General features: G+C 37.8%; 1 protein-coding gene across 1 annotated transcript in view; it reads left to right on the forward strand.

The window, feature by feature from the left end:
• Positions 1-19,440, forward strand: part of LAMA2 (laminin subunit alpha 2) — a 674,179-nt gene that overhangs the window by 424,315 nt on the left and 230,424 nt on the right. The window contains exons 21-26 of the mRNA XM_068984950.1: positions 5,254-5,434; positions 11,302-11,438; positions 16,603-16,839; positions 18,105-18,248; positions 18,941-19,120; positions 19,229-19,417. Coding sequence (XP_068841051.1) covers positions 5,254-5,434; positions 11,302-11,438; positions 16,603-16,839; positions 18,105-18,248; positions 18,941-19,120; positions 19,229-19,417 — 1,068 coding nt within the window. The remainder of the gene's footprint in view (positions 1-5,253; positions 5,435-11,301; positions 11,439-16,602; positions 16,840-18,104; positions 18,249-18,940; positions 19,121-19,228; positions 19,418-19,440) is intronic.

Below are 19,440 nucleotides of genomic sequence, written 5' to 3' on the forward strand. Positions count from 1 at the left end.
CCCCAGAGGTGGGGTGCCAGCAGCTCCAGCGGATGCCCTCGGGGAGCCTATCGGCCTGCGGCTCCGGTAATTCGAGCGGTGCTGCATGGCTCTTGCCTCAGCATGCTGTGTTCCGTGTGCTGCTGCTGACCTGTCCTGGTGCCATTTTACCAAATAATGGTTGCTAAGTGTGTGAATTGCAAATGCGAAAACTTGGCAATTCCTGATTGAAGTCTTACCTTTAAAAAATAGCTACTGATACGTTTTTTTAAAGCTCGTTCAAGTTCATAGGTTCATGAAAGTTTCAAGTGATCATTGATATGCAGAAAACAGAAAAATTTATCTGTAGCAAACTAACATCTTAAAAGGGGAAGGAACCCCAGGCCTCATTTTAGAGCAAATGAAGGGAACAAACGAATGAATGAAGGGAAATCTGACAAAGAAAGTGACTTGCCTAAGAAAATCCAGCCCACTGATCTGACCTTTGACTAACCTTCCATCATAATTAGTGACTGTTACATTACCACATTATAATTTTGTCCATGTATACAACAAACACAAGACACACATTTTCACAACCTGGCAATCTACAACATGCACAAAAGAAGGTAGCATGCCTTCTGCTATAAACGTCTGATCCTCCTTCTCACGAGGCAAGACAAAACAAATGGTGGAAGGAAGGAATTTGGGAAGGGAGAGAGAGAAAGAGAGGATCGGGGAGAGAGGAATAGGACCAAGGCCAAGATGCTGAGTACCAGGAGACAGGACTTGTCAGTGGGGAATCAGAGCTTAGGTGAGAACTAAGGGTAGGGAATAGAAGAAGGAGATGAAGAAGGAGTAGGAAAAGCAGAGGTAAAAGAAGGAGGAAGGGGGATGGGAAAGGGAGGAAGATGAGGGAGGAAGGCAGAAGAACAAATTTATAGTTTTATTTCTTGCCTCTTTATTGACATTTGAAAAGAACTAGTTTTGATATCAGACTGCCTGAGGTCAAATCCCAGCTGCAACACTTCTGGTCCACTGTAAAACTGTTTCTTAGATCTTTTTGTAATTCATCCATAGTAGGACCTACATCATAGAGTTTGTGTGTTGGCTCAGATCCTCCAAGGAGCAAATGCCAAGAGATTCACTGGAGGAGACTCCAGTGAAGGGGGATGGGGATAGAGCATCATGTGCAGGGAGACTTCTGCTGAAATGTTAGGTCTGTCCCTGTGGGAGGAGAGGGAAAAAACATGGATAGAAAAGACTCACTGAATGCATTCTGCCCAAATCTCAAGTTCTTGGCCAGGCCAGTTGGGAGTACCCAAGCAACACTGGAGGAGTCTTGGATGGAGCAGGAAGATTCGAGTACTTCAGTGTACCACTAATTGACTAGGAGAAGTGAGCCTTGGTATGATTCACTAGATTCAAGAGAATGAGAATGGAAGCTGGGGCTTGTCGATTCGTGACACTCCCACCGCAGGCTCTCTTGCAGGGAGGTCTGCCCAGGCACCTCTATGGCTGTCTCCAGGTTGTTGTAAGAAGAGTGTATAAAACACACATCCGAAGAGTTTTTAGTAATGATAGGTAGTGTTACTGTTATTATTACTATTGTTATTAAGTGGAGAAACCTTTAAAAGAGATTATGTTTTTCAGAAATAAATGCATACATTTAGAGTAAAAGAAAGGGACCATAACTGATCACTATGTCTCCAAAATGGGCTTTCCCATATGGCTCAAGTGTTAAAGAATCCTCCTGCCAATGCAGGAGACTCAGGAGATGTGGGTTCAATCCCTGGGTCAGGAAGATTTCCTGGTGGAGGAACTCGCAATCGATTCCAATATTCTTGCCTGCGAAGTTCCATGGACAGAGGAGCCTAGTGGGCTGCAGTCCATGGGGTTGCAAAGAGTCAGACATGACTGAGCATGAGCATGCAAAAATGTCTCCAAAGCATAAATTCAGCAGAATTATTAACCCTTATTCACGCCCTCTTCCTACATATCCTACCACACCGATGCATGGAGTGGTGTTTTATACTGAGACCACTTTTCCTCTGAGACAGTGTATGTGACAACTAAGAGCACAGACTCTGAAGCCAGTCTGGCTGATTTGGAATCCTGACTCCACAACGGGCTAGCTGCTGACCAAATTACGTGACACTTCTATGCCTCAGTTTCACCACTCTAAAAAGTTGATGATAATAACTATCTTTCAGGATTGTCTTGAGAATTTAAATGAGTTCATATTTGTAAAGGGCTTTAGAAATGTTGCTTGGCACGTGGCAAGAACAATATGTAAGTGCTAGTTTTTATTATTATCCCAAATGAGAATAAATTATATGAGCTCATCAAACTTCCCACTGAGAATAGGCAGGCACTCGCTTTTCTATATGTTTTACCTCATTAATCTCAATTACTGACTAAGAATGTTCTTTAAAATTTGTTTACTACAGCGTTTTCCCTGGACTGTGAAATAAATTTTTGAGCAATTTATTAAAATTTTATTATTGAAATTTGGTTATATTTGTTTTGGTATAACTGTAGCTCAGCTGGTAAAGAATCTGCCTGCAATGCAGGAGAACCTGGTTCGATCCCTGGGTTGGGAAGATCCCCTGGAGAAGGGAACAGCTACCCACTCCAGTATCCTGGCCTGGAGAATTCCATGGGTTGTATAGTCCATGGGGTCACAAAGAGTCGGACACAACTGAGCCACTTTGACTTTCAGGTTTTAAAACTACACTAGGTAAATATTAGAAAAGTATAATAGAGACATTCAGTTCAGTTCAGTCACTCAGTCGTGTCCGACTCTTTGTGACCCCATGAATCGCAGCACGCCAGGCCTCCCTGTCCATCACCATCTCCTGGAGTTCACTCAAACTCACATCCAAACTCATCCTCTGTCGTCCCCTTCTCCTCCTGCCCCCAATCCCTCCCAGCATCAGAGTCTTTTCCCATGAGTCAACTCTTTGCATGAGGTGGCCAAAGTACTGGAGTTTCTAGCTTTTAGCATCATTCCTTCCAAAGAACACCCAGGACTGATCTCCTTTAGAATGGACTGGTTGGATCTCCTTGCAGTCCAGGGGACTCTCAAGAGTCTTCTCCAACACCACAGTTCAAAGTCATCAATTCTTCGGCACTCAGCTTTCTTCACAGTCCTACTCTCGCATCCATACATGACCACTGGAAAAACCATAGCCTTGACTAGACGGACCTTTGTTGGCAAAGTAATGTCTCTGCTTTTCAATATGCTATCTAGATTACTTCTCATATATTTCTTGACATAATCAACTTCGGAATTTTTTAAATAAGTAATAATTTGAAAGTTTACTATTTTATTGGTCTATCCATTAAAGATATTTGTATAGATAGATATGCTAAGTAAAGCAAACTTAGGAGGTAAAGATAAAGGTAAAGTACTATCTCTACAATGCACATTCTAAGTCGAGAAAATTTAGGAAATAAAAACAAATGCAAAATATTACTTTTTAAAAAAAGTTTTACTATGTAATGCTCTAGTCTTTTTTTCTGTGTATATAAGTTTCTATTTGTTTGTGTCTGAGTGGTATGTGTGCCTTTGTGGGTATGTAATTAGAATCATAGTATATGTAATTTTGTATTCTGCTTTTTGAAATTTTACTTAATGCTATATTCTACCCATATTCATATCATTAAAACTGCTTCAAAAAAGGATTTTAATGATTTTATATATTTTATAACATGAATGCCTCATAATTTACTTTATTCAGCTTTTTCTCTAACATTGAACATTTAAGTACCTCTACAGTTGCTCATTATTATGATAAATAATACTGTAATAAGCATGCATGCATTTTCTCAATTTCAGACTATTTCTCTTGGCCTGGTATTTACAATTGTACACTGAATTGCTTTTTATGAATAAAAATATTATATGTTTTCTTTTATCCTATAATTAATTTCAAAATCAAGTAAGGTCATTTGTTACAAGTGTCACACAATTTTTTTAATTATGCAGTGAATCTGAATTAGAACTAAAAATAAAGTCAAGAACTAAAATAAAGAGCTATTTATTTTATTTATTTATTTTATAAAAACAAAGAACTAAAAATAAAGGCAAGAACAAATATAAAGATTAAAATGATTATCAACCATAATCAACCCATTTTAGATTTAAAAAGAAAGCTATTCTTAGCAACAGTCAATTTAGGAGACTAATTTTCAGTATGATTTTGTTTTATAGGACTTATTTTTAATATTGTTAACAATAATGACAAAAATACATAATGAGGCTTAATCGTTTCTCTTTGGGTGGCTCACATTAAATAGCAAGATTTATTTTTACCAAGAAGTAATTATTAAGTCTAATTTTCCAAAATAAGAATTAGTTTTACAAAGAAGTAATTACTGAGACTAATTTTCCAGATTAAAATATCATAATAATGTGACAAACTTCTGCTTAAAAGACAGCCCTGACATACTTTAAGTAGGATATGTGCTTTTCACTTTTCTAGTAGAAATTATTTTTAATCCATCAGCATTTTCTAATGTAGTCATTCTAGGTCTGATAACATGCATTTCCAGAAAGTCAGCCAAAGCTAGTAATGCTGGACCATGGAAGGTCATTTCTTACAAATAGATAAGAGATATGCACATGAATAACTCATCAGAGATGAAAGTTTCCCTTCATCTACCTAATTTGGTGCTTTGATATGTGTTCTCACAAATCAACTTTGATTGTTAGGATGAAACCCAAGAAACTAGATGTTAGTTACACCAATTATTTTGTCAGTATAGGCATAACCAAAGAGTTACATGTATAATGTAAGCCCCATAATGATGATTAGAACTATTCGTGGATATATGACAAAAATTAGACCCAATATAAGAGAAAAAAGATTTATTTTAACTTTAGGCTGCTGCCCAATAATATTGAAAGCATTTTTACCAAGTAAAAGGACTTAAAAATATCTGAAAATAATCAATTCTGATTATTAGAAATGAAACCAAAATTTTCTTTAAATAGAATTGCCATCCTCACTTATTTCCACATTGCCATTAGAATCTTGAGACATATAAGGAAAGGCTGGTGAAAATATCACAGACTGAATGATAGCACCCTAATTCCACCAATTGCACTTTTCTCTTGGACACCATAGAAAAAGTCCACTAGGTTAAATGACAGTCCAATGGTCATAACATCACTGAAGAACCATTACAACCCACAGGTTCCTCTTTTCCCACCTGATCTTACAGTGCATCTAGTGCCATTGTGAATTAATTGATTTAAATTGAATTTTTCTCATTCTGCTTCTATGCCAGCCTGAAACCTTTGGCCTCCAATCAGCAAGAGGGTGTATTCCCTGCAACTGCAATTCCTTTGGGTCCAAATCATTTGACTGTGAAGAGAGTGGTCAATGTTGGTGCCAGCCAGGAGTAACAGGAAAGAAATGTGATCGCTGTGCCCACGGCTATTTCAACTTCCAAGAAGGCGGATGCACAGGTCTGTAAATGAGACTAAGCCCAATGCATTCATTACCTGGTTTTGGTATTTAGGCTTCTGTAGCAGTTTGTTCTATAAGGTTCCCAGAGATTAAATGAAATACACCAGGACAAGAGGCAAACATAATACAAAAAAATACTTAACCTAATGCTTTACATATGTTTTTAATAAGTTAAAGGAAATACATTGTAATTTGAAACACTGCCCTATAAATAGCTGTGCCTGCAATAAAAATCCATCAGCAGATCCCAATTCTGCTGTCTCCCTCCCTGTCTGTGACCTCTGTTCAGCCAGTCACTCAAAGGCTACTACAGCTTGAAAGAGATGGTCAATTTTTCTGGTGCCAATGTTACCTTAGTTTAAATTTTACTCCCAAGCTAATATAGTTCAACTTTCCCTTTTCCTGTTGCAAAATTGGTACAATGATCAGGGAAGTTAATATCTTTTTCTGGTATGGTAAAAAAAAAAAAAATGTTTTCATCCACTTTCAGATGCCTTGAAAACTGTGATGTTCTGAGAGAGAAATAGATTGGCTGTAGGTGTTTGTTAGTTCCAGAGAAAATGTAAGCCGGAGTTGCTAACCCTGGCTCCCTAGAGCAGGGTTCTCATGTGTCCAGCCGCAGCCTTCCTACAGATCCTGAATTAAGAAAATAGGAATTAACAGTACAGATGAAAGTAAAGTTTGAGCATTTGCCTTGATTTTATACTACTAAGTTGGAATCGACCTCTATTCCAACAATCACTTGGTTGAGTATTACTCTCGTTTACTAAACTCAGTAGTACAACATTGATGATACTCGTATGCTTTCAGAACATGATAAATACATGGCAAGATTTTAAGACATGATTATTGACTACTAAAGAAAATTATATTAGGGGTGGGAAGAATAATATTAAAAGCCAATACCCTTAAGATGTTCTCAATCACTACTGATGAACAGTTTTTATCATAAATTAAGCCATTATAAATTACTCTGAATATTATTATTGTAGATCTTCTAAGAATCTATGTATAATCTGTAAGACAATATCTGTATTTACTAAAAAGTATATAAGGCTGCATTTTAAAATGTACTCTATTCTTTATAAATACAACTCTCACTAGCATTTTTACTTAATATTAATTGAACAAAAAGTGCTACAAATTCAAATATATTCACTACCAGAAATTATAAATATCAAAAACATTATTTTAAAATGATGAAATGATGATAACATTTTAGAAATGAAAACTTAGTAGCATTCTAAGCCGGAGAAGCACAACAGAAAAAAAAATTTTAAAGCATAAAACAGGCAGGGTAGCATTATGGTTGAAAACATGACTCTCACCAAAGAGCCTGGATTTGTTTAGTGGCTCTCCCACTTTAGAGATGTAGGTTCAATCCCTGGGTCAGGAAGATCCCCTGGAGGAGGGCACGGCAACCCACTCCTGTATTCTTGCCAGGAGAATCCCATGGACAGAAGAGTCTGGTGGGCTATGGTCCATAGGGTCTCAAAGAGTCAGACATGATGGAAGCAACTTATCACTGCACACCACCAACAATTAGTTATATGACCTTGACTGAGTGATCTCATCTCACTGTACCCTGCAAATTTCATCTATTAAATTAGGAAAATAATAGTATCTGCCTCACTTGGGTTTTGTAAGAATTAGGTGAGTTAATGGCCATCTACTACTGTGGGCAAGAGTCCCTTAGAAGAAATGGAGTAGCCCTCATAGTCAACAAGAGTCTGAAATGCAGTACTGGGGTGCAATCTCAAAAATGACAGAATGATCTCTGTTCGTTTCCAAGGCAAAGCATTCAATATCACAGTAAATCCAAGTCTATGCCCCAACCAGTAGTGCTGAAGAAACTGAAGCTGAACAGTTCTATGAATACCTGCAAGACCTCCTAGAACTAACACCCAAAAAAGATGTCCTTTTCATTATAGGGGACTGGAATGAAAAAGTACGAAGTCAAGAGATACCTGGAGTAACAGGCAAATTTGGCCTTGGAATACAAAATGAAGCAGGCAAAGGCTAGCAGAGTTTTGCCAAGAGAACACATTGGTCATAACAAACACCCTCTTCCAACAACAGAAGACTCTACACATGGACATCACTTGATGGTCAATACTGAAATCAGATAGATTATATACTTTTCAGCTGAAGATGGAGAAGCTCTATACAGTCAGCAAAAACAAGACTGGGAGCTGACTGGCTCAGATCATGAACACCTTATTGCCAAATTCAGACCTAAATTGAAGAAAGTAGGGAAAATCACTGGACCATTCAGGTATGACTAAAATCAAATCCCTTACAATTATACAGTGGAAGTGACAAATAGATTCAAGGAATTAGATTTGAGAGTGGCTGAAGAACTATGGATGGAAGTTCATGACATTGTACATGAGGCAGGGATAAAGACCATCCCCAAGAAAAAGAAATGAAAAAAGGCAAAATGGTTATCTGAGGAGGCCTTACAAATAGCTGAGAAAAAAAGAGAAGCTAAAGGCATAGGAGAAAAGGAAAGATATACCCATTTGAATGCAGGGCTCCAAACGATAGCAAGGAGAGATAAGAAAGCCTTCCTCAGTGATCAATGCAAAGAAATAGAGGAAAACAGTAGAATGGGAAAGACTAGAGATTTCTTCAAGAAAATTAGAGATACCAAGGGAATATTTCATGCAAAGATGTGCACAATAAAGGACAGAAATGGTATGGACCTAACAGAAACAGAAGATATTAAGAAGAGGTGGCAAGAATATACAGAAAAACAATACAAAAAAGATCTTCAAGACCAAGATAATCACCATGGTATGATCACTCACCTAGAGCCAGACATCCTGGAATGTGAAGTCAAGTGGGCCTTAGAAAGTGTCACTATGAACAAAGCTAGTGGAGGTGATTGAATTCCAATTGAGCTATTTTATTTATTTTTTATTTTTTTATTTTTTTTAATTTTTATTTTTACTTTATTTTACTTTACAATACTTTTACTTTGCCATACATTGATGTGAATCCACCACGGGTGTACATGCATTCCCAAACATGAACCCCCCTCCCACCTCCCTCCCCATAACATCTCTCTTTAAATCCTAAAAGATGATGCTGTGAAAATGCTTCACTCAATATGTCAGCAAATTTGGAAAACTCAGCAGTGGCCACAGGACTGCAAAAGGTCAGTTTTCATTCCAACCCCAAAGAAAGGCAATACCAAGGAATGCTCAAACTACCACATAGTTGTACTCATCTCACACGCTGGCAAAATAATGCCTATAATTGTCCAAGTCAGGCTTCAACAGTGCTTGAACCATAAACATCCAGATGTTCAAGCTGTATTTAGAAAATGTAGAGGAACCAGAGATCAAATTGCCAACATCCGCTGGGTCATCGAAAAAGCAAGAGAGTTCCAGAAAAACATCTACCTCTGCTTTATGACTACGTCAAAGCCTTTGACTGTGTGGATCACAACAAACTATGAAAAATTCTTAAAGAGATGGCAATGCCAAACCACCTGACCTGCTTCCTAAGAAATCTATATACAGGTCAGGAAGTAACAGTTAGAACTGGACATGGAACAACAGACTGATACCAAATTGGGCAAGGAGTATGTCAAGGCTGTATATTGTTACCCTACTTATTTAACATTTATACAGTGTACATCATGTGAAATGCTGGGCTGGATGAAGTACAAGCTGGAATCAAGAATGCCAGGAGAAACATCAATAACCTCAGATATGCAGATGACACCACCCTTATGGCAGAAAGCGAAGAAGAACTAAAGCGCCTCTTGATGAAAGTGAAAAAGGAGAGTGAAAAAGTTGGCTGAAAACTGAACATTCAGAAAACTAAGATCATGGCATCCGGTCCCATCACTTTGTGGCAAATAGATGAGGATAGAATGGAAACAGACAGACTCTATTTTGGGGGCTCCAAAATCACCACAGATGGTGACTGCAGCCATGAAATTTAAGACAGTTGCTCTTTGGAAGAAAAGCTGTGTCCAGCCTAGAAAACATATTAAAAAGCAGAGACATTACATTGCCAACTAGGTCTGTCTAGTCAAAGCTATGAATTTTTCAGTAGTCATGTATGGATATGAGAGTTGGACTATAAAAAAAGCTGAATGCTGAAGAATTGATGCTTTTGAACTGTGGTGTTGGAGGAAACTCTTGAGAGTCTCTTGGACTGTAAGGAGACCCAACCAGTCCATCCTAAAGGGAATCAGTCCTGAGTATTCACTGGAAGGACTTATGCTGAAGCTGAAACTCCAATAGTTTTGCCACCTGATGGGAAGAACTGACTCATTTCAAGAGACCCTGATGCTGGGGAAGATTGAAGGTGGGAGGAAAAGGGGACGACAGAGGATGAGATGGTTGGATGGCATCACCGACTCAATGGACATGAGTCTGAGTAAGCTCTAGGAGTTGGTGATAGACAAGAAAGCTTGGTGTGCTGCAGTCCATGGGGTCACAAAGAGTCAAACATGACTGAGAAACTGAACTGAACTGAATGGGCGTAAAGTATCATTTTAAATACAGCAGTGTATACATGTCCATCTCAAACTCCCTAACTGAATGGTCAATTTCTATTTGCAAGTAATGATTCAAACTGTCCCAAGACATTGTTTAACCCATAAATTTAAGCATTGTGAAACATTTTTTTCTTAGTAAGTGGTACATATAAAGTAAGTCCTTTGGCTTAAAATCAGGAACAATAATAATAATAAACAATGGCTAACATTTATACCAAATGTTGTACTAAACATTTTCCACAGCTGGGGTAGGATCCTGTGAGCAATGATAAGTGTGATCCCTTGAAAAGTGAACTTTAATATCCTAAATGTATTTTTAAAAGATTTAATCATCATGTAACTAACTAAAAGATTTCTTATAACATTAGTCTTCTATTTGAATCTGAGTATTTGATGGCATTTTTCTTTCTTTCACTTCTTTGATTTGAAATGGTGCAGTAAAAAGTACTCAGCAGCTGAGTCAACTGTAGCTAATAAGTGGCATGCCTTCCTTGTCTTGGATGGCTTTGAAGATCTCAAATCTTTTTGTTTTTCTTCAGATCTTATGTTTGCATTCTTTAAGAATGTGTAATGGACAAGGATGTTTGCACTCTTCACAGGAAGGAAGTATTAATCTATAGATCATGGAAAAATTAGTTATGAACTTGGTGGTGGTTTAGTCGCTAAGTTGTATCTGACTCTTGCGACTCTATGGACTCCTCTGTCCATGGAATTCTCCAGGCCAAAATACTAGAGTGGGTTGCCATTTCCTTCTCCAGGAGATCTTCCTGACTCAGGAATTGAACCCTGATCTCCTGCATTGCAGGCAGATTCTTTACCAACTGAGCTATGAGGGAAGCCCATAGTTATGTTTAGTTATGAACTTAAATATATAAAAAAAATTAACCTTATAGTATTTAGATATAAGGGAATACAGTACACAGGAAATCTGATACATCAGTTCTTTTTATCCTTAATCAAAAAGCTAAAAATGTTTGACATTTTTAAACTACTAATGAAACTCAATATATATTTACTGAACAACCGCTCTGATGTATACTATGCTTGTGTGCATGTCTGCTCAGTCACTCAGTCATGTCTGACTCCTTGCAACCCTGTAGACCATAGCCCAGGGTCTTCTGTCCATGGGATTCTTCAGGCCAAAATACTGGAGTGGGTTGCCATGTCCTCCTCCTGGGGAATTATACTATACTATGATATGAAAAATGAATGAGGTGAGTTGTCATTTTCAAGGATCTTTAACTATAGTATGGAAAATGAAACAGCATAAATCACAGAGAAACCCACAAGCATAAAACTCAACACTTTGTATCAATTTTTTTTTCTTTTTTAATCCTTTCACCTGTGAAGCTTGTGACTGTTCCCATCTGGGTAATAACTGTGACCCAAAGACTGGTCGATGCATTTGCCCACCCAATACCATTGGAGAGAAATGTTCTAAATGTGCACCTCGTAGCTGGGGCCACAGCATCACCACTGGTTGTAAGGTGAGTGAATTGTTTTATTTCATCTCATAATGTTATTTAAGGATTTCTATTTTGGTAGAACTCTATAGTCAGGCATTTTAAGAGTCAGGATTACAAAACGATACAGATCTACTGCTATAGCATGATTGCAGAATCGATCACTATCTTACATTTTACTTATAGGAAAGATGATTAAAGTAAGTACATATTTATATAGCTTCATCCATGATACTTTCAAAAAAGGAAGACAAAGAACCAAAAATTCTAAAATAAAACTAGAAACATCTCTAACTTCATACCTACACACAATGAAATGTTAATATATCTCCAAAGTACAAGGAAATTAAGAATGAATTTTTTTAAAATCCACAAGAATTCCCCCCAAGTTTTACCTAGATATCAGTTTTCAGGAGCTAGTTGAGAGGATTCTGAAGTCATTTAAACAACCTTTAGCTTACAAAATTCCCCATTTTTTCCATGAGTGAACCATAGTAAATGATATGACCAGTCTCACATTTAGAGAAATCTATACAGCTTCATGGCAGAAGGTTGCTTATAAGGCTGTTGCAAAAATGTTGGTGAGAGTTGATAGAAGCTTGTGTGTGTGTGTGCTAAGTCATTTCAGTCATGTCCTACTCTTTGGGACCCCATGAACTATAGCCTGTGAGGCCCCTCTGTCCATGGGATTCCCCAGGTAAGAACGTTAGAGTGGGTTGCCATGCCCTCCTCCAGGAGATCTTCCCAACCCAGGGATCAAACCTGTGTATCCTGTAGCTCCTGCACTGCAGGCAGATTCTTTACCACTGAGCTACCAGGGAAGCCCCATAGCAGCTTGGCCTCAATTATCCACTAGTGTTTAGAGGGCAGGTTAAGTTACAGCTCTTATGACTGAATAAGATACGGCTGAATTCATTTATTTAAGGAATAAGAAAGTGAAGGCTAAAGGATGACTGCCAGGTTTTGCTTTGCAACAGATGATGGATGAATGCAGACCAAGTAAGGTTTTTTCAATAGTTTTATTTATTTATGTTATTTTAGCTATTTTTGGCTGTGCTGGGTCTTTGTTGCTGTGGGCGGGCTTTCTCTAGTTGCAGCAAGGGAGGGCTGCTCACTCATTGCGGAATGCAGGTTTCTCGTTGCAGTCCACAAGTGGCTTCTCTTGCGGAACACGGGCTCTAGGGTGCACAGGCTTCAGCAGTTGCTCACCTGAGCTCAGTAGTTGCCACTGAAGGGCTGTAGAATGCAGGCTCAGTAGTTTTGGTGCATAGCCTTAGTCACTCCATGGCATGTGGGGATCTTCCTGGACCAGGGAATCTAACCTGCTTCCCATGCATTGCAAAGCGGACTCTTAACCACTGGACTACCAGGAAAGACCCTAGGCCAAGGTTTTTTTTTTTTTAATATTTATATGTTTTATGTCATTACATTTACTGATCATTGAGTAAATACTATGTTGACTGAAGTTGATTCAAATTTTTTAATTACTTTGAACCACTGTTACAAATCTAAATTTCTGAATAGCTAGACACTTCATCTTTATGAACAATTATAAACAATTTATATAGCCCTCACAATTATTTATGAGGATGTATTCTACTATTTAAAATCTTGTATGACTATAATCTAAATGAACAGTGATTTTTGAGATTTATAGCTTTCCTTGTGTCATGGATAATTTCTCTGTGCTGAGGTGTGAGCACACACATCATTTGAGCCTTTACTGAAGTAGAATATAAAGCCTGCCATCTTTCACTAGCAGGGGAACAGTGCATAAATCCTCTATTGCTAAACAAACATTACAGCTAATTATGATTTAAGTTTCATGTTGGCTACAGTGTCATCTAAACATATGGTTAATAGTCTCATTTATTCTCTACTATAACTTCCTGAATAAACTTCCCAATTTGAAAAGGTCCCAATTTTTTGACTGGGTTTTAAGAATTAATACTTTCATTTTATGTAATAAATTAAGAGACATTTAATATTTTAAAGTCTAAAGAAAGTTATTTTAGTTAATAAAGTTTAATACATTTATTTTAGTTAAATATTTCATAAGACAATTTTAAAATTTATTAGATGATTATAGTTTCCATAACATATCTTAGATTTATATTTCTGATTATGGCCAATTTTGTTTAAATAAGTAAGGAAAAATTACTTAAGTGGATGTCAGTCATCCTTATTTTGAATTCTCATTCTACATCTGATGTTCTATAAGAAAAAGTTACTTGGCATGATGACAGTGCTTTGTTCTATCTTTTGAAACTATGGCAATGTTTGTAGTGTAATAAATAATCACTTTTAGTCCTTTGAGTTTAACATAACTTTTAGCAGCATCCCATACTGCAGGCCTTTTTACTGGAGAACTGTGAAGACAGAAAAATACTGAATCATAAAGATAACAAAAATAAGGCCAGGTGATATTTTAACATCAGAATCTGAGAAAATATTTTACCAAACATTTGGACAGGAAAGAGATAATAGATGGGATGCTAGTGATTGTACATCACAACCTTGAAAGAGGTGTCCCATAACTCAGTTGTTGGCAGGAGCAGAAGCAGGAATTGCTTTAGTAGCAGTGAATGTAAGAATTGAGCTGAGCAATGAAAGTGTGAGAAATGCCAAGTGAGATCCAGCCAGACTTGGATCTGGAAATCTGGCAAGTTGCTATGTGTATGAGTCTTCCATAGAGCTGTAGTTCTGTGGAAGAAGATGAATAGGAAAGCACCAAAAAGAGTCAGGTCATAGACTAAGTACAAACCCTGATGGCAGTAAACTCAGACACAGAGAGAGGTGATACCCTCTAGGGAGACAGAAACCACACCAGGGAAACTTAAACAGGGAAAGAAAGTGAAGTTGTTCAGTCATGGCCGACTCTTTGTGACCCCATGGGCCGTAGCTTACCAGGCTCCTCTGTCCATGGGATTTTCCAGGCAAGAGTACTGGAGTGGGTTGCCATTTCCTTCTCCAGGGGATCTTCCCAACCCAGGGAACGAACCCAGCTCTCCTGCATTGCAGGCAGACGCTTTACCATCTGAGCCACCAGGGAAGTCCAATATAAACAGGGAAAGTAGAATATAAAGAATTGTTAACTGGTAAAAGTTAGTTACAGAAAGGATTGAAAAAATGGATATAAAAGATCCTGAAGTGGTAGGTCCAAAAGAGTAGCTACTACTTCCAGGGTGAGGGGAAAATGAAAGTGTTAGTCCCTCAGTTGTGTCCTACTCTTTGTGACCCCTTGGACCCACCAGGATCCTCTGTCCCTGGGATTCTCCAGGCAAGAATACTGGAGTGAGTAGCCATGCCCTTTAGGGGAATCTTCTGACCTGAGGATCAAACCCAAGTCTTCTGCATGGCAAGCAGGTTGTTTATCTGAGCTATCAGGGAAGCCCCAAGGGTAAGGGGGGTGGACTGTAAAGGAAGCAAGATCTCCCCCCGTTCCCCACTCCCAAAAATACTTGGGTTCAGACCTCTTTGAAGAGAGTGTGGCAACCACAGGGATACACAGCCTGCTGGTGGTACAATGACAGCAACAACAACAACAACGATAATAAATAACTTGCCAGAGTTTATGGGCAAGTGCTGGCCTATAGACACTGCCCATCATTACTGGAGAATGCAGACTTGCTGGAGCTACTGAGAAGCAGCCTGTCATGGTCAGTGCTTGAGTGCAGACCTAAACAGCAGGGGAGAGAGTGGCCTGATGGCACAGCTTGGAATTCTTTATGAGCCTCTGGGCTCCCATGCTAAATAAGTAAATGATAGCAATGATGATAGTAATGAAGAACCACAACCCAGAAGAGAAATGTCTTTCCATCACCATGGCCTTATTTGGGTCTCTCCTGGACCCTGTAAAGACTAATTTTAACATTCTGTTACTGGCCAGGGGGAAATGTCCATAGAGATCTAACTATAATGTCATAAAACAAGGCAAAGAGGAGTGAGTTTAGAGCTTAGAGACAGCAGAGAGATCCTTGGCACAGCTGATCTCTGAAAATGATGTATTCCAAGATCTTAAATAACATTTTAGTAATTCAGTTAAATTTTCATTTAAATTCAAGGAGCTTTGAGCTCTAAATCAGAAGCAGAAAGCCTTAAGGAATAGAAGACAAGACATGTGGATGAGCTGCAAATTGAAAATTTCTGCTGAGATGAAAGAAAAAAATTATTGAATAGAAGCTAAAAATGCAATACTGTAATTAAAATAAGCATTGATGGTATATACATACAACAGAATTTTCACTGTGTAGGATAGCAAGGACAAAATGGAGAACAAATTTGAGAGGCAAATTGGGAGATGACAACAGAAGACATTAGTATATTATAGATTTGACAGATAGAAATTATGTACTTTAAGAATTATAGGTGATCCTGAAGAAGAAAATTGATAAATTAGAACAGAAGTAAAAATCAAAAAAAAACTTGAAGAAATAGTACTGAATTAAAAAACAATTGTATTCTCAAACTGAAAGAGCTTACCATATTCTAGTAAATTAATTTTTTAGAAGACTCAAACTTGTATAAATTCTAGCAAGATATCATATTACATAAATTAAGAGAAAATCTTGTGTACATCTGGGAAGAAAAAAAAATGGTTACCAGCAAGACACCTCAAATTGGGCTTGTCTGCAAAACTTAACTCTAAAAAAATATCCTAGTATCATTTTTCCTCTAAATTCTCCCTGGCTTCCCCACATCTGGTTTGGTACTTTTTATATCCTCTCATAGGATTTTGCGCTTCACCTATTATATCGTGCTTATTCCATTGTGTTATATTTATATATTCTCTCCCTTGATTAAACTGTAATATATGTCTCTAAACAATAAATGCTGTAAAAATGAAATGATAAGGTAAAATGGCTTTGTCAGAAGTTCACTCTTTGAAACAAGAGGTGTTTGAAGAAAATCTATACCTAACTCCTCCTCACCACAAAGAGAGAAAATGCAGTTTCTTTCTTATTCAATAGCTTTATGGTTTCTGGACACTCATATTTTAGTAAGTGCAGGAAGCGATTTTAGCTTTATGTTCACCAATGTTTCCCAAGCGACTCAGCTAGAACACTACAAAACATATAACAGACACATGATTAATATGTTCTTAATGGAAGCATAGAAGCATTAGAATTAAAATTTAAAGATATTGCCTGTGAAGTGGTAATTGTTGCTATTTTTATCTCCTCTATAGGCTTGTAACTGCAGCTCAGTAGGCTCCTTGGATTTCCAGTGCAATCTAAACACGGGCCAGTGCAAGTGTCATCCAAAATTCTCTGGTGCAAAATGTACAGAGTGCACTCGAGGTCACTGGAACTACCCTCACTGCAGTCCCTGTGACTGCTTCCTGCCAGGGACTGATGACTCAACCTGTGATTTAGAGACTAAAAAATGCTCCTGCATCGATCAGACTGGGCAGTGTACTTGTAAGGTATGTGCTGCTGAAATTCAGGAAGAAAAAAAAAAACCTTACTCAGTTCTATGTCCATTGCTGTTTTAACTTCAGTTATTTATTTCTGCATCATTAAGCCAAAAAGAATGACATACAAAAATTCATTGCCAGATGCAGAGACTTTTCCTGATATACAGATAAGCACTGCTTTTTAAGAACTTATTTTCAACCAGAACCCAATTATTTTTTCCCTAGCTCAAATGAATGATATATTTTCAAAAGTAAAGTTTAGTTTCTCTTTGCATATTCACTTTTCTTAAACAAGAATAATCTGGAAGGGAAAAGAAGTCAGTTCTCTTAAGCATCACTAGAGAAACCACAGCTAAATGATAAAGTTTATTATTTTTTTAAATTACTCTTCAAATTAACCCATAATCACTGTACACTGAAAAATATATTTACTGCTATGGAAGTTCAATAAAATTTCATCAAGTATAAACACTGACATTACAAACAGGGAGTATATGCAAATTTCAGCCCTCATTAATATTGTTAAATGATGTAGAAAAACAGTTGATTAAAAATGATAAGAAGGATTTTTCCCCCTAAGATATTTCTGGAAAATCAATCCCAGGATAAATGCAATAAAGACTGGGTCAGAAGCATTAGTATATTTTCAAGAAAAGTCTATGCAAAGAGGGTCCAAGGAAACAGGAAGGTGAAATCTGGAGGGGTTGTGAAGAGTGTTGAGAATTTAGAAAAATGGAAGCTTCTGCCATTAAAAGTCCTAGACAAAACAAAAAGTATGATGGTGTATTATTACATATTATGGCTATATATTACATTTAATACATGCTATATGTGTGTATATTCAGTATTCCAAAATAACTATATGAATCTATATTTTAAAATCCTTCTTGCTTTTCACAGCTTTGCATCACATCACTGTCTGGGAATCAGTGGAATTTCATTTCACTTTCAAAATTCTAATGACTCTTTCATAATCCTCACAGTGTTGCTTAAATGTAAATGTGCTGCTTAAATGTAAATGAAAATAATATACAATATTCTTAATAATGTATGTAGTTATAAATAAAGTGTTTTTTTAGACCAATGACATGCTAACAAAGAGATTACCTACTCTGCTATTTGAGATGTGAATCTAATATTCAGTGTTCTTTTATTTATTTATTTATTTTTGTTTGTTTCATTTTCTTTAAAACATTCTCCTGTTATTTATTCTTGAGTTTATTTCTCTCACAACTTCCCCATACGGACTCTGAAGAACTCTCCTCTTTCTTCAGGTGAATGTGGAAGGGATCCACTGTGACAGGTGCCGGCCTGGCAAATTCGGACTTGAGGCCAAGAACCCACTTGGCTGCAGCAGCTGCTATTGCTTTGGCGCCACTACTCAGTGCTCTGAAGCAAAAGGACTGATCCGTACGTGGGTGAGTAAGGACCTGCTGAGCCATGTAATGGTATAACGTTAGTTCCTGCTGTCGTCTTTTAGCCAGGCACCAAGGGGCAGGAGGAAATGGCAAAACATTTAAGGAACCTTTTCCCCTGTGCATATTTAGAACTGGTAGAGGGGCCATGTGCCATTAGATGTTTGGAGTAGATATCTTTTTTATTCTTTCTTTAAAAGTATTCATTTACTGTGGATAAGGAAATAGATGCCAAGTGAGCAAGGAAAACATTATAAGGGAAATGTTATGTCTGGAGATGGGAAGAAGCTGCCTTCTGCAGAGCGAGAGCATTAGAGCAAGAAAATAGATGTGTGCTCATGTAGTAATGAAAATCTGAACTGGTTGCTCATTTATTCCAACCAGCCTTAGAGAATTGTCACTCTTTAGGGTGGAAAAATGTTCATTTTTAACCTTAATTTTCCTTTAACCCTTCCTACTTTTCAACTCTACTTTTTGTTAGTGTGAAAGACCAGTTTCACAGATGTTGTAGATTTCACTAGGCAAACAAGTCCAAAGGGTTTATCACCTCTCCTGTCTTCATTGCCCATGAGTTATGTTTCTCATGAGAACATTTCATCATAAGGGGACAGGGCCACAGTGAGACACACAGTCCTTTTAGAGGAGGCCTCCAAAGACTTACACTTAACACCCTGCTGTGTTTTGATCCCACACAGGTGACGCTGAAGGCCGAGCAGACCATCCTGCCACTGGTGGATGAGGCCCTGCAGCACACAACTACAAAAGGCATCATTTTTCAACATCCGGAGATTGTTGCACACATGGATCTGGTGAGACAAGAGCTCCATTTGGAACCTTTTTATTGGAAACTTCCAGAACAATTTGAAGGAAAGAAGGTAAGGACAAGAATGTTGAAGTCACATGAGAGCAAAATAAAACATGTTGTTAGAATGATGCTATTCGGAGATTTATCTGACTCATCATTTCTCATTTTATTTGGTCAGTTGATGGCCTATGGCGGTAAACTCAAGTATGCCATCTATTTTGAGGCTAGGGAAGAGACAGGTTTCTCTACATACAACCCGCAAGTTATCATTCGAGGTGGAACTCCTGCTCATGCAAGGATTATCATCAGGCATATGGCTGCTCCTCTGATTGGCCAATTGACAAGGCATGAAATTGAAATGACAGAGGTAAGGTGGCTAGGTGTTGGGTG

The sequence above is a fragment of the Capricornis sumatraensis genome, chromosome 13, assembly GCF_032405125.1.
Source record: "Capricornis sumatraensis isolate serow.1 chromosome 13, serow.2, whole genome shotgun sequence".
NCBI lineage: Eukaryota > Metazoa > Chordata > Mammalia > Artiodactyla > Bovidae > Capricornis > Capricornis sumatraensis.